This window comes from Rhinolophus ferrumequinum, chromosome 25, assembly GCF_004115265.2.
Source record: "Rhinolophus ferrumequinum isolate MPI-CBG mRhiFer1 chromosome 25, mRhiFer1_v1.p, whole genome shotgun sequence".
In the NCBI taxonomy this organism is placed as follows: Eukaryota; Metazoa; Chordata; class Mammalia; order Chiroptera; family Rhinolophidae; genus Rhinolophus; species Rhinolophus ferrumequinum.
The window spans coordinates 21,953,834-21,973,316 of NC_046308.1; the positions used below are offsets into that span (position 1 = coordinate 21,953,834).

General features: G+C 58.2%; 1 protein-coding gene across 2 annotated transcripts in view; it reads left to right on the forward strand.

The window, feature by feature from the left end:
• The window catches only part of BCR (BCR activator of RhoGEF and GTPase), a 118,573-nt gene that overhangs the window by 82,902 nt on the left and 16,188 nt on the right, over window positions 1–19,483 (forward strand). For both annotated transcript variants that reach the window (XM_033097510.1, XM_033097509.1), the window contains 8 exons: window positions 4,030–4,151; window positions 5,290–5,458; window positions 6,656–6,775; window positions 7,632–7,707; window positions 9,148–9,252; window positions 12,268–12,342; window positions 15,297–15,394; window positions 17,332–17,463. In XM_033097510.1, coding sequence (XP_032953401.1) covers window positions 4,030–4,151; window positions 5,290–5,458; window positions 6,656–6,775; window positions 7,632–7,707; window positions 9,148–9,252; window positions 12,268–12,342; window positions 15,297–15,394; window positions 17,332–17,463 — 897 coding nt within the window. The remainder of the gene's footprint in view (window positions 1–4,029; window positions 4,152–5,289; window positions 5,459–6,655; window positions 6,776–7,631; window positions 7,708–9,147; window positions 9,253–12,267; window positions 12,343–15,296; window positions 15,395–17,331; window positions 17,464–19,483) is intronic.

Genomic DNA, 19,483 nt, shown 5'->3' on the forward strand with positions numbered 1-19,483 from the left:
CCCTCGGGGGCGCCTCGTGCTCTGACTTGATCCCCTCGATGGAGTGTCTTGTGTTGTGTCTCCATTGCATGGAAACGAGAGGTTTTCTTGGGGACCAGGGAGTAGAGCTTCGCTCTGCAAGGAGGCCAAGTAGTCAAATGCCTGGAGTCCAAGAATAGGCAGAGGGTGGGAGGGAGGGACGGGCAGGGGTGTCCCTCAGTGTTCCCGGGCCACTGCTGAACCAGCGGAGCCCACAGAGTCACCCCCTAGCCAAGGCTGCTCTGGCAGGCAGTGGGCCGGCCCCCCCACACTCAGCCAGCTCTCCTGGGGTGCAGTCCTTGCTCCCGAGCACAGAAGGGCCCGGGCCACTGGCCTCCTCCAGAGCTAGAATGTGCCAAACCCAGCCCATGCTTGGAGCAAAGCCAGGCCCGCCCTCGTCTGGCAGCCGACGCTTCCACCTTGGTCCTCACCTCAGCCCTCCTCCTCTCCACACCCACCTGGGCCTTTCTTGGAGACCCTTCCCGGTCCCACCTGGCAGGCCCTGCTGATTTGTTTGTCATCAAACTCATTTCTGTACCTGAGGAACCTTCCTGCCCCTCCCCCCACACTTCCAGAACTGTGGTCCCAGCTTCCTTATGTGTGTGTACCTTAGTCTGCTCAGGCTGCCCTAACGAAATGCCATCGACATGGGAACATAAGCAACAGGCATTCATTTCTCACGGTTCTGGAGCCTGCAAGTCCAAGATGAGAGTGTCAGCGTGCTCAGGGTCCGGTGAGGGCCTGCCTCCTGGTTTGCAAACGGCCACCTTTTCACCGTGTTCACGTGGCCTGTTCTCACTGCATGTACGTGGAGAAAGAGCTCTTTCCTCCTTTTCTCATGAGGGTACTAATCCCATTATGGGGTCCCACCCTCACAACCTCATGTGAGCCTAATCGCACCCCAAAGGCCCCGCTTCCAGATGCCATCATATTGGGGACTGGGCTTTAACATATGACTTAGCATAGGGGACACAAACCTTCAGCCCATAGTGGGGCGTCATGGGGCTGTGACCCAGGTGTGGCCCGAGCCCTACCCCTGCCTGCGTCCCCTGGAGGAACTGACAGGTGGGCTGGACAGGAATTTGGTGCAGGTTCTGAGGACCCGGGAACAGGGCTGGTGAGCATGTCTGAGCGGGATGTGCCCTGGTCAGACACAGGCCTCCGGCTCTACACTGGTCCCGTACGGGCTGGCAGGGTGTCTCACAGGAGCCCAGGTTCCAGAGAGGAGGCCCTAGAGAAGGCCAAAGGGTCCAGCAGCCTCTCCAGACACCTCCCTCAGAGGGCAGAGCAGGCCCTTTTAAGGCCTCGCACAGACTTGCTGTTGGACTCCTGTTCACTGCGTCTTCTCTGAGCCGCAGACGGGGTCAGGGTGGGACCTCCAGCCTGGAGAGTCTGCCCAGGCCTGGGAAGTCCTCATCCCGCTGGACTGCCCCCAGGGCTGGGAGGCTTGGGAGGCGGGGGATGTGGGCTAGAAAGCGTGTGGTGCCCAGCCCCTCTGCCAGGGTCTGGACTCCCTTCGTGGGTTTGCCAGTGTTTCATTTGGGGCCCTGTTTTCCTGGGGCTGGGAGGCTCCTCCTGCTCAGGTGCAGGACACTTTCTCTTCAGGCTGCAAGACTCTAGGGTGGGCTGGGGTTCAGCAGCAAGGCTTGGCTCCTCCTCGGGAGGGAGTGCAGCTGTGACATGACAGGGGAAGCTGTGGCGTGTACTTGCTCATGGGCTCCTCCCACAGCCCTCGAGACAGAACGGGGCTCAGGCCAGGGCACCACGGGCAGTGGGGCTGACTGCGAGGGTCAGGCGCTCACGGCTTTGATGCTTCTTAGAAAAATGAGGGTTCGCACGGGCAGGGATGCGTGGGGAGGGGCCAGGTGACTGAGGACCCCGTCAGAGCCCAGAGGGGCCTGTGTGCTCCTCAATCAATCTGTATCCTCTCAACACAGCACGGCAGGTGTGCAGGCTGCCGCAGTGCCAGGGTAACGCTTGGTGGCCTCATCGGTGGCACCTGAGGTGGGACTTCATTCACATGAACGTGTGCGGGGCAGGACCTAGCCGGGAGAGTGGGTGGGCCCTCTGGGAGGTGGGGGGGTGGTCAGTGCCAGGACTGCCTGGACTTTTCTGACCTGCCAGCTGAGGGGACCCTGTGGAGTCCACTTCTGAGCTGGTCTTAGGATGCCCTCTGCTGGCGGAGGCCAGAAGCTCAGCTCCTTTGTATGGAGAAAGGACCACGGTCCCCTCCATATCACCACCCCTCACAGTAGGTCCCTTGGTGCCTGCCTCCTGGGCTGGAAGACCCTCTGTCGTGTGCCTGCCGAGCACCTCAGTGTCCCAGGACCCTCCCAGCCGGCCCCTGACGTAGCCAGCAGCCATTGTCAGTCTGGCGTCTCCAGTGCTATATGGACGTTTCTCTAGGTGCACACACTTTCTGGCTTCCCATGGGTGCAATGCCAGGCATGCCGTCTACCCACAGCAGGCGGGGTGAGGGTGAGTGACAATGAGTCATGGCCTTGGCATGCTGGCAGCCTTCCTGCCCTTCCACTCATGGTCTCGAAGGCACCAGCCGCTCCCATTTAAGTCATCAGCTTTCCTGAGGCAGGGACTGGCTGGCCATTGTGAGCTGAGCTGTGGGAGACAGACAGTGGTGTGTGGCTTCTGTGCCTGGGCGTGGTAAGGGTCCTGGCCCAGGCACATGGACCTGCTGCGGACCCTGTGGGGATGGGGACAAGTGCCTCCTGCTGGGGAGATGCTGTGGATCTTCACGTACTCTCGTGAGTGTGCAGACCTGCTGGACCCTTTTTCCAGCCGTCACAACAAGGGGTGGGAGTTGCCTCCTCTGGGGATTCTCCCCTGACGGCAGGTGCGCCTAGTGCCCAATAAGCACCTGATCTCTCTCCCCTGGGCTTATGGGCTCCCAAGGGCAGAGGCTGCTACATGTTGCCACTCGCTCACTGTGCTGCCTGGAGGGTGATGGAGCTTTCTGAGGCTCGGGTTTCTCATCTGTGAAATGGGCATGAGGTCCTACCCACAGAGTGTGGTGGTGGGGATCACATCCGATGACCAGGCCAGGTGTTTGCACAGCACACCGGAACGTGCATAGGGAGGGCCAGCCATGTCGGCCTCTGCTCCTGTCCCTGTGTCCTCAGCCTGGCACAGCACGAACCCGGAGGAGGGGCCGAACACTGTGTGACGAGTGAATTATCAACTTGCCTTCATGTGCCCCTTCAGCAACCCCTGGGGCTGTGTGAGCCAGTGGGACTGTCCCTTGTCTTTCAGATGAAGTACCGAGCTGCAGAGGCACAGGGCTTGCTGGAGGCTTGTGCCTCTAGTTCCGCTGCTTGTTCAGTGTCCGGGAAGGCCTCCTTGGGGACAGCTGGTCGGCCCGAGCTGCCCGCCTCAGGCTCTAGGTGTCCAGGCAGGCATCAGAGGTGTAACTCCTATGTAGGCACTGATTCTGGAGGACTAGAATGTGGGTCCCAGCTGTGGGTCCATTGCCCAGCTTCCTGCTGCCCTCAGAACCAGACCTGGCCCTTAGGGTGAGCACTGGGGCTGCCCCCTCTCAGAGTGCACTGAGCCACTTCCTCCCCACTCACCAGGCTGCCCCATCCATGCCCAAGTGCCAAGCTCTTCCTACCACAGGCCTGCACCGTGATGGTCCCGCCGTGGGAGTGTCCCCTCCTTCACACGGCTGGTCTGTTGCCCGTTCTAGGTGTCCACTTGCTGTCCCCGAGAGGCAGGGGTCTGCTGTCTGTTCACAGCAGACTGTCGACTTGGCTGTAACACGCTCTCCCCGGCCTCTAGGCCCATGGCCTTCCCCTCGGCCACTCGCCCTCTTTCACTGGCTGCGCACCCAGGAGGGGCTCCGAAACTTGAGCAGAGAGGAAGTTGCATGCATGTGTGTTCACAGGCCAGTGCGATGGAGGGAACACACTGGAAAGTGGATCTGAGGGTTGGAGGTTGAGGGGATGAAGCCCCCCGGGCTAGCCTGCTGCTAACTCGAGCCCCTCCCCGGCCCCACAGCACCGACAGCTGCTGAAAGACAGCTTCATGGTAGAGCTGGTGGAGGGGGCCCGCAAGCTGCGCCATGTCTTCCTGTTCACGGACCTGCTTCTCTGCACCAAGCTCAAGAAGCAGAGCGGAGGGTGAGTGACCACGTGGGCGCCCCCCACACCCGGAGGGGAGGGCTTCTGGGGGGCACAGGATTGGTTTTGTATACAGAGGAAACCTAGTTGTTGTTGGCTTGGTTTTGGCTTTTTTTCTTTCAATGTGAGCCTGGAGAGGTCAGTCACTGTGTGACCAGGCGTTCTCTTCAAGGTACATTCTGTTTCCAACTGGACGTGATGCCAGGCTCAGGGTGGAAGGTTATTATCAACAATCTGGAGATGTTCTGGGTTAGGGTCAGTGACGAGCCTGTTGACTCTTACGGTGAAAGGAGGACCAGACTGTGGCTTCAGGTATGAGGTTGGTGCAAAAGTAAGTGCGGTTTTTGCAATTATTTTTAACCTCTTAAACCACGATTACTTTTGCACCAACCTAATACTATTGGGGGACTGTCATGTTGTAACCCAGAAAGAGTGAGTGACAGGTCTGGGGGCTGCAGGCCGTGGTGCAGGCTGGCAGATGGTGGTCGTGTGGCTACCCCTCCCGTGCCCTTGGCAGGCACTGCGAAATGATGGCTGCATTTTGTCTCCCCACACCTGGTGGTAGCTTCTACATTATTTTCAGCAGAGGCTGCAGCCCCCCCCCCCCCCAACCTCCCCAGGGATCAGACCGTCCAGATTGCACAGGCTGGAATGGGACAAGGAAGGTCACACTGGGAAAGACCAGAACTGGCCAGTTGCTGTGCTAAGTGGATTTAATCAGTCAACTCAGAAGAGAGCCTCAGTTTCCCCATCTGTCAAGGCAGGGGATTACACTGAGTGGATCTGTTGTCCCTCAAACGCTGCAGCTCTGGGGGTGTCTGCAGTCCTGCCCTGACTCAGTGGGTGGCCTTAACGTGCTCCCACGTAACGGAGCCTGTGAGCTCCCACCGTCAGTGAGGCTCAGGTAGATCAGGGCTGGTCAGACCCCCTGGCGTCTAGGTCATGCGTGTGGAGTGCCCATCCCCAGGAACCTCCAAGGCCGGTGGCCTTATGCCCGCCTGTTGCACAGACCACAGGCTGGGTTTTCAGGTTGGGTAAACTGTGCATGGCCACAAACTCAGGGTGCTCCAGCTTTTGAAAGCAGCAATATCAGCAAAGGAAGGTGGTCAGTGTGTTAACTTGCTCCTCCCACCCCCAGCAAAACCCAGCAGTACGACTGCAAATGGTACATCCCGCTCACGGATCTCAGCTTCCAGACCGTGGATGAGTCGGAGGCCGCACCCAACATCCCCCTGGTGCTGGATGAGGAGCTGGACGCCATGAAGATGAAGATCTCCCAGATCAAGAGTGACATCCAGAGAGAAAAGGTAGGGAGATGGGAGGCTGGCTTCAGCCCCTCACACACAGGCCAGGGGGTGTGCTCTGCTGGCGTCTCACCCCACTTCTGGTCTCTGGGACCTGCTGGTCATCCTTGTCAGGCTAGGAGCTGTCTAGGACGTGGGGTGGGAGAGGTACCCAGCTGCCATGATAGGGAGAGAGTGGCCGGTCTGGGGTGTGGCCCCTCTAGGTGTCTTGGACTGTCCCAGGCAGGCCCCTGGTTGTTTCTGGAGAGGTTTAGAAGACTTTAGGAACAGTGTTCTAGAATGAGCCCCTCGTGTGTAGATTCAGCCCAGGCCAGAGCAGGAGGCATGCAGTGGCCATAGGCAAGGTGAGTCCCTAGAAAGTTGGGCCTTGGTCTAGGGACACTGGCTGAGGTGGGCTCAACAGGACAGGGGTCCTCCTCACTCCTCACCCACCTGCTGGCCTGCTGCACCAGCAGCTTGAGGAAAGCATGGGGAGACCAGCATGAACACTGCAGAGTTTATTTGTCCAGATGGGCCTGTGGCCTCCGGGACAGTGTCCTGAGGCAGAGGGGAAGCCAGGGCTGTGTCTTTGGGGCTGTCAAGCCCTGCACACTGCCACTGCTGCACTCGTCCACATTGTGCCTGTTGTCTAGTAGCAGGTGGCACGGCCTCCTCCCCGGGATGGAGGGGCTTCAGGAGGGAGGCACACAGCACAGGGCGGGCAGGGTTTTCCTGATCCAGGTCCTGGGGATGCATCTGGCCCTCCATCAGGATCCTCACAAACACTCCCAGAGGGACTGAGGCTGAAATGTGGGGGGATCTGGGAGGGGGACGGGCCCTTGGGGACACAATGGCCCCCTGAACATTGTCCAAGTTTGGAGAAATTGAAAGAAGGGAGGTGTGTAGAAGTCTCATTTTCTCTGCCCTCATGAGAGCAAGGACTTCATTCCTTCACGAAAGGCTGACGAGCACATCCGGGTGTGTCTGCGGTCCTACCCTGACTATCATTGGGTGGCCTTAACATGCTCCCACGTAATGGAGCCTGTGAGCTTCACCCTGTGGCCAGCAGCAACTGACCGAGGCCCTGTGCCATGTTGCACTGCTAGGTGGGGTTCCCATCTTCTGCGGACCGAGAGTCGGGGGCCGTAGTGATGGGCCAAGTGGGAACAGGTAGCACTAGACCCCGGGATGGAAATATGACCTTGCAGCCTCTCCCCACAGAGAGCAAACAAGGGCAGCAAGGCCATCGAGAGGCTGAAGAAGAAGCTCTCAGAACAGGAATCCCTGCTCCTGCTCATGTCCCCCAGCATGGCCTTCAGGGTGCACAACCGCAACGGCAAGGTCAGTGCCCCCCGCAATCTTGCTCTGCTGGTGTCCCCAGGCAAACCCGCCTGCCCAGCCATGTGGCAGCTGTGGTCTCCGGCTCCTGTGTGGCTTTTCCTCTGGAGAGCCTTCTAACCCCAAGAGAGGCTTCTCCCTTGTGGTATGCACACGCTCACAGGTCCCTCTGATTAGTGCCTTGGGCCATAGCCCCCAAGTTGACTGGCAGCTGACTCAGCCCCCATAGCTGGAAGGGGGTCTCCAGGGAGTCTAAATAGGGTGGGGGGCTTGCACACTTGTGCAGCCCTGGCCCTCGGTGGGGTGGGGGAAAGGGGGCGCTGTCCAGAGACCTTTGGGCCAGAGAGGCACCTTCTCTCCTGAGCCTGGCTCCTGGCACCGTCTGTAGCCTGGGCCTCTGCCATATACACATGGTGGGCATCACACCTGTCAGCATGCCGCTGGGCTCTTTGGGAGCCTTGTCTCTGCGTCACGGCTCAGGGCTGTGGGTTGGACACAGGTGGTTGGGGCAGCATTAGCCCTCACCTCCGCAGATTCGCACCTGGTGACCCTCCGTGGCCCTGAGCTGTGACATGTCACGCCCTGACCCAGGCAGTCCTGGAAGGAGGCTGGTGCCAAAGGCAGGCCTGCACGGGCCACAGGAGAGGGCCCAAAACCCAGTTGGCAGGAAGGGCCGAGAGTGCTGAAAGGGAGGAGCCATGCTGTGAGCGTACCTGGCCCCCGGGCGCCGGACAGCCAGAGGCACGGATGTGCCCCTGCCTTGGAGGGTGTGCCACAGGCGTCCCCAGGATGGTGACGAGGGACAGTGCCTTAGCTGGGGCACGGATAACTGGGCTGAGTTCTCTTTCTCGCCTCCCAGAGTTACACCTTCCTGATATCGTCCGACTACGAGCGCGCTGAGTGGAGGGAGACCGTCCGGGAGCAGCAGAAGAAATGTAAGTGGCCTCTGCACCAAGACAGTGTGTGCTCAAGAACGTCCGGGCTGGACGTCATCTCGTCCTGTGGTTTCAAACCTTTTGTTTCCTGGGCAGTGGAACTCTTTAACCAAGTGAGATACTAGGTGGAGTTCTAACTTAGAAAGTATATTGGAAAGAAGCTGTCCCGACAGGGCCCCCTGCCCTCCTTCCCGAGCCTCCCCCAATCCCCTGTGTATACGCCCCCAGCTATCCTCTGACCTTTCCCCGCCCCTAGGCCTTCCCTGAATTCTCCTCCTGCCTTCTGGACCCCCCTACCCTGATCCCTGCCCACCCCCTGGGGCTCCCTGCCGCCTTCCCCGGGGCCTGCCACACACACAGTGTCCACCTCGTCTGCCCCCGCAAGGCCTTCCCCACACCCCCAGCAGCTGATGCCAAAGGGCCACACGCTGCGCTGGCCCCACTCCCCTTTCCAAGCGGCCAGCACTTGACCATTCTCAGGACAAGACACTCACTCCCCTCTGGGGCGGCCCCTTCTCTGGATACTTCCCTCTTATTAGCAGTTCTTTCTTCTCCTCAGCTCTAATCTGCCCTTAGTCCTGCCTGGCAGTCTTCAGGGTGGGAAGGCAGACCCCACTCTGAGTCCTGGGGCCGCAGCTGCATGGGGGTTTCCCTCCTCCACCCCCCAGTTGTGTGGTGGGATTCCTGAGCCCTCCTTACTAAGAGGTTCCCAGGTGTGCCCTGTGTGCCATTGTCCCGTGGGGACCAGAATGAGCCATATCCCAGGTGGCCTGGTCCTCCCACAACCGTGGGCCATCTTGGTTCACCTGCTGCGCAGACATCGGGCTGGGTGCTCCGCACGCCTCTGCCTGTCCTGAGCTCCCAGCCCAAGCTCCCGTCCCCCTAAGCTTATCGTTCGTGCCTGTGCTCAGCCAGATTCTCATAGTGCCCTTGCACCCGGGGATGGGGCCCCTGCAGCCCTGCCATCCATGCCCGCACCCCAGGGTTTCCTATAATAACCAGGGATCCAAACCATTTGCAGCATGGCGGCGTCTGTTTCCTGTTCAGCGTTGTACCAGAAGTAATCCCCTTTTCCTCATCTGATGGAGAGATAGGGGCCTGCGTTAGCAGAATAGGAGACAGAGTTGTCAGCTGTCTGTCTGGAGAGACCCCGCAGGAAGATACTCCAGGCCCCTCTCTCAGAAATGCCTTGTGGCTGTGCTGAGGTAGCAGGCCAACTTCTCTGTAAGGGTTGTGCTAAGATTCCTCCTGCCCTCTGGGCCCTCCAAGGCCATGCCCCCCCTCTGCCTCTTATCAGCTACTCCCCTGGGAGCAGATCACCCTCTCTTGTAGTGCCCCCTCACCAGGGTGTGCTGAGGGTTCAGTGGGGGGACATCAGAGAGTGCCCCTGGGTATCCTGGAAGGTCTGAGGACCTGTGCAGACTGTGTTCTACCCTTCAGGTTTCAAAAGCTTCTCCCTGACGTCCGTGGAGCTGCAGATGCTGACCAACTCATGTGTCAAACTTCAGACTGTCCACAGCATTCCGCTGACCATCAACAAAGAAGGTGAGCTGTCTTTCTGAGGGCTGCCAGCCCTTTCTGCTGTCAGTCTGTCCTTGGGACCATGGATTTCCATTCCGAAGGAATGTGTGTGCTGCTTAGAGCCCGCTGGCCTCTCCCGGAAGTGGAGGAGCAGTCTCCCCAGGAGGCCACCACCAGTAGTTGAAGAGAGCGAGACCGATAATCTCCATCCTTCGTCCTGAGACACTCCTCAGACACCCTGTGCGCTAGGGCTGGTCCCACTCCCCTAGGGCTGGTCCCACCCCCCTAGGGCTGATCCCACTCCCCTAGGGCTGGTCCCACTCCCCTTGGGCTGGTCCCACTCCCCTTGGGCTGGTCCCACCCCCCTAGGGCTGGTCCCACTCCCCTTGGGCTGGTCCCACTCCCCTAGGGCTGGTCCCACTCCCCTAGGGCTGATCCCACTCCCCTAGGGCTGGTCCCACTCCCCTTGGGCTGGTCCCACTCCCCTTGGGCTGATCCCACTCCCCTTGGGCTGGTCCCACTCCCCTTGGGCTGGTCCCACTCCCCTAGGGCTGGTCCCACTCCCCTAGGGCTGGTCCCACCCCCTAGGGCTGGTCCCACTCCCCTTGGGCTGGTCCCACCCTCTAGGGCTGGTCCCACTCCCCTAGGGCTGGTCCCACTCCCCTTGGGCTGGTCCCACTCCCCTTGGGCTGGTCCCACTCCCCTTGGGCTGGTCCCACTCCCCTAGGGCTGGTCCCACTCCCCTTGGGCTGGTCCCACTCCCCTTGGGCTGGTCCCACTCCCCTAGGGCTGGTCCCACTCCCCTAGGGCTGGTCCCACTCCCCTAGGGCTGGTCCCACTCCCCTTGGGCTGGTCCCACTCCCCTTGGGCTGGTCCCACTCCCCTTGGGCTGGTCCCACTCCCCTAGGGCTGGTCCCACTCCCCTTGGGCTGGTCCCACTCCCCTTGGGCTGGTCCCACTCCCCTAGGGCTGGTCCCACTCCCCTAGGGCTGGTCCCACTCCCCTTGGGCTGGTCCCACTCCCCTTGGGCTGGTCCCACTCCCCTTGGGCTGGTCCCACTCCCCTAGGGCTGGTCCCACTCCCCTTGGGCTGGTCCCACTCCCCTAGGGCTGGTCCCACTCCCCTTGGGCTGGTCCCACTCCCCTTGGGCTGGTCCCACCCCCCTAGGGCTGGTCCCACTCCCCTAGGGCTGGTCCCACTCCCCTTGGGCTGGTCCCACTCCCCTAGGGCTGGTCCCACTCCCCTTGGGCTGGTCCCACTCCCCTTGGGCTGGTCCCACCCCCCTAGGGCTGGTCCCACCCCCCTAGGGCTGATCCCACTCCCCTAGGGCTGGTCCCACTCCCCTTGGGCTGGTCCCACTCCCCTTGGGCTGGTCCCACCCCCCTAGGGCTGGTCCCACTCCCCTTGGGCTGGTCCCACTCCCCTAGGGCTGGTCCCACTCCCCTAGGGCTGATCCCACTCCCCTAGGGCTGGTCCCACTCCCCTTGGGCTGGTCCCACTCCCCTTGGGCTGATCCCACTCCCCTTGGGCTGGTCCCACTCCCCTTGGGCTGGTCCCACTCCCCTAGGGCTGGTCCCACTCCCCTAGGGCTGGTCCCACCCCCTAGGGCTGGTCCCACTCCCCTAGGGCTGGTCCCACCCCCTAGGGCTGGTCCCACTCCCCTAGGGCTGGTCCCACTCCCCTAGGGCTGATCCCACTCCCCTAGGGCTGGTCCCACTCCCCTTGGGCTGGTCCCACTCCCCTTGGGCTGATCCCACTCCCCTTGGGCTGGTCCCACTCCCCTTGGGCTGGTCCCACTCCCCTTGGGCTGATCCCACTCCCCTAGGGCTGGTCCCACTCCCCTTGGGCTGGTCCCACTCCCCTTGGGCTGATCCCACTCCCCTAGGGCTGGTCCCACCCCCTAGGGCTGGCCCCACTCCCCTTGGGCTGGTCCCACTCCCCTTGGGCTGATCCCACTCCCCTAGGGCTGATCCCACTCCCCTAGGGCTGGTCCCACTCCCCTTGGGCTGGTCCCACTCCCCTTGGGCTGATCCCACTCCCCTAGGGCTGGTCCCACTCCCCTTGGGCTGGTCCCACTCCCCTTGGGCTGATCCCACTCCCCTAGGGCTGGTCCCACTCCCCTTGGGCTGGTCCCACTCCCCTTGGGCTGATCCCACTCCCCTAGGGCTGGTCCCACCCCCTAGGGCTGGCCCCACTCCCCTGTTCTGCCAGCCCTCCCCCGCCAGCGACTTACTTTCTGCCACACATTTGGTTGTGCTCTGTTTCGCATTCACTATCACATACACTCATGTACACTCAGTCACACACAGAGATATGTGCTTGTATACACACATACACACACACACACACACACACAACATATACACACAATCCATGCCACACGCTACCCCGCCCCCTCTCCTGTCCGTATTACATTTCATCTTCCCCCCCCCCCTTTCGCCCGTCTCCCCCCCAACTCCGGTTCAAGCCATTGTTTCTCAGGCTACTTGTGTAGGACACAGCTCCCTGGCCCATGCTGGTGTTATGAGCCTTGTGCTCCCCCGGCTGAGGCCATTGGTCACCAGTCGTCAGTTGGACACTCACAGCATCTCTCGCAGCTCTCACCGGCTGCCGGCCAATCACGCTGGCTGCTGGCTCCTCATGTTGCCCGCCAGGCACCCATGGCATCCCACGGCAGCTCACGCCAACCTCTGGCTGCTCATTGCAGCCCAGCTCCAGGGAGAGCCGTCACTGGCCCATGTGAGACTCGAACCGGTGACCTTGGCGTTAGGAGCATGCTCCAACTGTTTGAGCCACCCGGCCGGCCCCTGCATTTCATCTTGATCACTGGTCTGCCTGTGTTGTGACTACAACTCGATCCTAAGGCCCCCAAGACAGAGGCCATCGTGGATATGTCTTTGGTCCATGACATCGCCTTGCCCCGTGCTGGGCAAATGGCAGCCACAGGGTGCCCCCTTGAGGGTTGATTGTGAAGCAGAGCCTGTCACCTGCTCCCTCTTTCAGGAGGACAGACACTCACCTCTCTGGTCTCTTGCACAGATGATGAATCTCCTGGGCTCTATGGGTTCCTGAATGTCATTGTCCACTCCGCCACCGGCTTTAAGCAGAGTTCAAGTAAGTGGCTGATCTGGAAAGGAAGGCGGCAGGGCACTGAGCCAGAAGGTGTGGGGAATCCGGGAAGTAGCGCAAATTACATCCAGGCCTCTTTGACCCGACCGCTGAGCTGCTGGTGGTGGTTGAGTCCCACTGACTCCCACGGGGTGTCTCGGAGTTGTTTTCCTGGACTGTTCCCTGCCCTTTCCCATGCCTCTCAGGTCCTGCTGGTGAGCTGACCCCTGCAGGCGGGTCTTGTCATTGCAGGGGCCTGAGTTTGCTGCAGACAGAAAATGCAGCTGAGGTTCAAAGCCAGGACCATGGGCAGCCCTACCTTGGTCCTGATCAGAGGAGTGGATTTGGCTGCTCTGACAAGCCGAATGGATACCCCTTTTCCTCCTTCCCCTCCGAGGGGGTGGGGTTCTCTCCCACCTCCTGGAGCTGTGAGAGCAGTGAAGTCTGGTCACATTTCAGCCAAGGTGCACCACACATTGCACCTTTCAGCATGGCATCTCCACGCAAGTTCTCAGGGTCCCTTGTGGGAGGACAGAGAGCAGGCAGCGTTCTGCTGAACGTTCCCGCTGTTGCTACAAAACAAGAAATCCACAACAAGCCACAAAATAGAAAACATTTAAAGCCACATATATGGGATAAGGGACCTGTATCCAGACTATATAGAGAACTCTTACAACTCAATAGTAAAGAGACAACCCAATTAAAAAAAAACGAGCAAAAAGATTTGGGTAGACACTTCACCAGAGAAATCCAAATAGCCAATAAGCACGTGAGAAGATGCTCAGTGTCTTGGGGAAATGGAAATTAAACCCACAGTGAGCTACCGCTTCATACCCACTGGCAGGGGGATAATCAAAAAGATAAACAGTGTTGGCAGGGATGTGGAGAAACTGGAACCCTTAGACACCGCTGGTGCGGAGTAAAATGGTTCAGCCTCCCTGGAAAACAGTTTCACGGTTTCTTAAAAAGTTCAACATGTCCCAGCAACCCCACTCTTTAGTATTTCCTCTAGAAAAATGAAAACATGTCCACAGAAAGACTTGGGCATGAACGATAAGACATGGTTCATCCATGCCATGGAACACTGCTCAGCAATAAAAAGGAAAGAACTGACACAGGCAACAGCATCTGGAAACCTGAAAAAACAAATTATGCGAAACCAAAGGCGCCAGATGCAAACGGCTACATGTTGTATTGTTGCCTGTGTATGAAGTTTTTAGAAAAGGGAAAATGTGAGAGAGAAAGTCTGTCAGTGGTTGTCGGGGACTCCGGGTGCGAGGGAGGACTGACTGCACATGTACCCAGGGGACTTTTGTCCTGAAATGACGGTGGTGCTGTTGGTACAGGAGTTTAAATGTACTAAAAATCCTCAAACTGTACGAGGTCAGACAATTAAGTTCGTGAACCCATCCTGGATAAAGTGCTACGTACCTCATCGCTGAGTATCACTGCGGTCACCATCAAAAGTACTCCCCCCTTGGGAAGCTTTGTACCAACGCCAGGGCCTAGTCCACCCTTCAAAGCAATTTTGGAACTCTTTTTCTAGTATGGCCATCAGAGCTGTTGTCGTATTACCCTTGATGTCCTGAATGTCATCCAAATATCTTCCTTTCAGTATTTCCTTTATCTTTGGGTAAAGAAAGAAGTCACTGGGGGCCAGATCAGGTGAGTAGGGAGGGTGTTCCAATACAGTTGTTTACTGGCTCAAAACTCCCTCCCAGACAGTGCCGTGTGAGCTGGTGCATTGTCGTGATGCAAGAGCCATGAATTGTTGGCGAAAAGTTCAGGTCGTCTAACATTTTCATGAAGCCTTTTCAGCATTTCCAAATAGTCAACTTGGTTAACTGTTTGTCCAGTTGGTACAAATTCATAATGAATAATCCCTCTGATATCAAAAAGGTTAGCAACACCGTTGTAACAAGTTCGGGAACTTGTCAGACCTCGTACACTTACAATGGATGGATTGTATGGCATGCAAATTACTCATCTGTAAAGTCTTAGCACACTTAATTGTTCCCGAGCGGCCGGCCTCCCCCACCCCCGCCCCCAGTCTCTCTGTCCCCGGCTGTCCCCTAAACGCCGGTGTTTTCCCGGGTTCCACTGGGCCTTACTCCCTCAGTGCACACCCTCCGTTCTCTCCGCCCGTGAGGGCCCTTCCATCAATGCAGAGGATGCCTGGCACTGCCTTCCCATTCCCAGTTTTTCTGTTCTCCCTTTGTCACCTTTCCATCGGTCTCCTCAGTGTCCCATGCTCTAAACTCTGCGTCCCCAAACTGAACCGGCAACTTGTGGCCCCCAAACTTGCTCTTATTGGAGCAAGTGCTGCCCCAGCGAGAGGTGCCACCTCCACCGGGTGGCCAGGCCAGAAACCACCATCCTGGTCAGGGGTCGTATCAGTAAGGTGCCCTTCGCCCTCAGTGCAGTTTCTTTATCATCTCTGGCCACCTGCCACGCCCTTTGTCCAGCGCCCAGCAGGGGCCTCCTCCCTGCTCTGCACCGCCAGGTCTCGCACCACACCTCCCCCCTGTACCCCACGACTCTCCCCACACTGCGCTGTTTTCAATGCCCAGCACTGGCCTGCAGCTCCCTTGGCCCCGGTTTACCTGCTAAAACCCATAGCAGGATCTGCACAGCTCGTAGGCATTCCCCCAGCCCCGAGTGCCCCTGGTGAGGGTGGCACGTTCCCTTCGGCCCAGCCCATCAGCTGTGGGGCCCTGTTCACGTAGGGGCTTTGGTCAGGGTTTGCTGAGGACCAAATGAGCGAATGTTCTGAGCGGTGCCGGTTCCCAGCTGCACCCGCAGGGCAGGGTCATCTAATGAGGGCTGCTCTGGTTCAATATTGTATCTTTAAAAAAAGTCAACACCGTTTTTTTCTGATTTCAAAAAATAAAACCGACTTTTATAGACAGGGCAGGTAGTATGGAACGGCACGGTCACCCTCTCCTGTCGCTCTCCCACAGATCTGTACTGCACCCTGGAGGTGGACTCCTTTGGGTATTTTGTGAATAAAGCCAAGACACGAGTCTACAGGGACACGGCTGAGCCCAACTGGAATGAGGTGAGGTGCCGCTTCCTGCAAGTCTTGAATGCGGATATTGTCCTTGGAGAGAGTCTGAACCCCCACGGGCTCCCAGCGGCTTCCCCAGCTAGCTGACAAAGCAGCCAGCTTTCCGGGAATCTCTTTCGGGGAGGGGTGACTCATCCAAGAGATGTTATCTCTGTGTTCCTGAGAATTTTACCCTCCCTCCCCCGTCACAAAGAAATGACCTATTTTGCTGGAGAAGTGTTTGGAACTTAAAAAGGGCCTTTTGTGCTGCCTTTGTAATCGCTTAGTGTTTACTCGGTAAGTTTCCATCGTGTTTTTGCCTCCGAAATTGGAATGAGCTCTCTGACCCTCTTGGTTTCCGGAAGCCCGGGGCTCTGCTGTGGGGGGCTGTGATGGGGACCTGGAAGGAAGGTTCCATTTTGCTCGTTCCGGGCACTGGATGTCTGGGTTGCTGCTCTGTTTTCCTGCACCTTGGAGAGCTGTTGTGTATCCTGCTTCCCAGCTGGCTTACCTTGAGCCTTTGTGAGTGGAGGATGATGGCAGAGCCGCCAGTCTTGATGAAATCTCCAGATCCATGAGAGATGCCATCTCTGGGCTTCTGGAGCAGCTGCAGCCCTCAGGGCCTCCTGCCTGAGAATGTGGTGGAGGCCACTGGGTTACAGAGAACTGCCACCCACCCAGCTGCTCCCCTGCAGAGGAGGAAGCTAAGCACCACCAGGCTACCTGGTCCCCGAAGCGTCCTGACAGTCAGGTGTTGGGGCTGGAACCCTGGTCTCATTTCTCAGCATCTAGTGCTCTGATCATTAGACTTGCTGCCTCATTAGGACTGGGGCACAAGGAGCCAATAGATTTACCTGGTCATTGTAGCTCTGGGCGTTCCTGCAGAAAGGTCTGTGTGGCTGCTGTGATGAGGTGGGGATCAGAGCTAGATGGATCCATCACAGAAAGCTTTGCAGAGAGCCAGAGGGCCGTGACCCAATAGGCAACAAGGTAGGGGGTTCTAGATGTCGTGCAGAGGGTTCAGGTGCAAGCCAGCAGTGGGGGCTCGAGGGACCAAGGCACAGGGGTTCCACAGCAGCAGGTCACCAGGCCCAGCCCACCGGCTGTGGGGCCCTGTTCACGTAGGGGCTTTGGTCGGGGCCGCCCTGGCTGTGCCCTCAGATTCCCCAGGGGCCGTACGTGTTCCTGGCACACATACCCTCCCCACCCCCATTTAGGCTCAGAAGCATCTCCTTTGGGTTTTTTCCCCTTCACCTATCTCCACTTCCCCATCAAGAACCCACACCCACAAAAGCATTGGTGTGAAATGCAGAATTACCTGAAGGTATGTGGGTTGATGGAGGAGAAAGTTGACACCACACAACCCCAAACAGACAACTTGAAAGCCCAGGGAGCAGTTCTTTCCTCTTAGTCCCTCTCTCTCCTGTATCACCTCCTGGATTCAGTTTTATTCCCTTTCAGATCGACTTTACTCTTTAGAGCATCTTTAGTTCCACAACAGCGCTGAGCAGAAAGGACCGACACCTCCCATTGTACCCCCCGCCAACACGCACAGCCTCCCCCACTTTGTTACGATCAGTGCACCTACATTGACACCCCTTATCACCCTAAGTCCATAGAATGTCTGCGTTTGTAACCAGCGCCCCTGAGCTGAGGCAGGTAGCTTGGGGACCGCCCGCCCTTTGAGATGCCAGCGTAAGGAGTTTGGATTAGGTCTGAGAGTCACTCACAGCTTCTATCTAGAAGCATCGAGACTGGGTCACAACGTAACGCTCATAGGGATGAAACTTCAGAGGGTCTGCGTCCCAGGACTGAAGTAAGGAAGTGGGGCAGTGAGGAAGCTGTGTGAGGAGCCGCAGTTCTAGGGCCCCTTCGGCTCGTAGCACTGACTGCCACATGCTTGGACCTGTCTGTTACGGCGGGACTTTCCTTCTTTCTTGGGGCTGCAGGAGTTTGAGATCGAGCTGGAAGGCTCCCAGACCTTGAGGATTCTGTGCTACGAAAAGTGTTACAATAAAACGAAGATCAGCAAGGAGGACGGCGAGAACACAGACAGGATCATGGGGAAGGGCCAGGTCCAGGTAAGGCCGCCGTCTGTCTGTCTGAGTGTCTGTTACGCCCCATCTTGGTCCCCAGAGGAAATCCAGTTAAACTGGTTTTTCTAGCTGGGGTGTTAGTTCCTCAAGGCAAATAGTTAGCTGTGCCCTGGGCTGCAGTGGGCAGTTATGAGGCCAGCTCTTCTGGGAAAAGCACAAGAGTCTCAGTCCCCCCTCTCTGGCCTCTACACCCAGGTTTCAGAGGGTGCAGTGCAGGCACAGTTTCCCCCAAGAGTTGGTATAAAGCCCCCTGGTTGGCCAGGAATGAGTGTCCATATCCGACCAGCGAGGGGTCCCGAGTCCTCAGGGAAAACCGTCCGACCCTCAGTCCTTCAGAAGTCTACCAGCCCCTGGAAGCACACCACCAGCTTTCCCACATCTCAGCAGACAGGAGCTATGCCACCTGATTCTTTTCTTGTGTCCTCACCTGCAGTTTTCTGCTTCCCATGGGAGAAAGCCCTGGTTTCAACTTTTCTTACAGGGCATCGTATCAGAGCCGGCTGAGCAGTTCCTCCCACCCTGCCCTGGAGGACAGACTGCTCCTTGATCCCCTTGCTCCCCTCAGTCCCTGGGACGAGGCCTCCAGGGGAAGTGGGTTGGGCATTCCAGGTGTTGGTGGCGCTGACCAGGCTCTCAAGAAGCCCCACCTCCCTTCCCTTCCCTAAGGGCAGGAAGTAAAAATCCTCTTGTGGTAAAATGCTGAGCAGAGGGAGGGTGACTTGTCCCTGAGTAATTTGTCGTCTGGTGTGGGCCCACATAGTCATTATTCAGACTAGCAAGTCCTCATTTTGCCGTGGCTCTGGTCCCCCCAAGTTCTTGGGAGATGAACCTCAGAAGCTTATTAGGGAACTCTGGCTCAGGGCCTCCGGGAACCCCTTATACCTTGAGACCAGATCTAAAAGAAGAAATGCTCCTCTGACCACCCTGTTCTTGCCCCCACCACCCAGCCCCGAGCTCCTAGGAGAGCAGGCCCTTGACCTCGGCTGACCCACAGACAGGACCTGGGTCTGGGCTCTCCTAAGGTGGGAGGCGCCCAGGATGCTGGGAAGACCAGTCTCCGGGATGCTCCAGTGAATTTCCTAAGGTTTGGGGTGCGTGTTGAACAGTGCAGCAGCCTTGCCCAGCACAGGGAAGGTAGGACTGTTGGCTCCTCTCTCAGGTGGGGATGGTGCAGCTGCTGGTCCACAGCTGCTCAGTGGGTGTCCTGGACCTGAGACCTGCCTGTGGCGTAGATCTTGGGTGAGAAGGGGATGGTTCCTCCTTGTTCCCTGTCAGCCCCATGTTTCATCAGGACATTTGTAGGGTCTTGGTAGAGGAGGGCTTCCAGGGTGAAGAAGCAGGAATGCAAGGCGGTGTTTGTCAGTCATCCTCTTTCTGCCGTCCTGACCAGGGATCTGTGACCAGCCAGGTCCCTCCGTCCACCAGGGCTCCGCTTCCCATGTGAGCTTGGTGTGGGTCCCACCTTAACAGATGGACCATTGTGTGGGGATGCTGATACTCCCTGCTTTACAACTCGTGTGTGCTGAGACCCAGCCCTATATTTCCACATAGATCTCGTTCACCCACTTGGCTTTATGGGGAGTCCCGTGGAGTGAGCCAGCTACACGCATGGGCTGGTGTGCTCTTGAAGACACTGAGACAGTTTCCAGACTTTGCTATTCCACCATCGTTCTGGTGCTGGGCTCCTAAGAGAACCAGTGTGTTTGGGCACAGTCATAGCTTGTCCCTTTCAGTCTACAACCTCTACCCTGCTGCTCAAGGACAGCTGCACTCCCTTTGCTCCCCCTCCCTCCTCCCTCTCCATGTTCATCTCTGCCCCCAGCTCAGGTACCCCTCCCACACCCAGGCCCAGCCCTAAGTCTTACAGAGCCCCATGACGAGCCAAGGAAGCCAACAGGCTGGGTGCCTGGCTCCTTTTTTCAGCTCAGAATCCACTGACCTTTTGACTCAAATCATTCGAATTCTCCACCACTAGAGTCCTGGGGATGGTGGGATTTGAACCAGA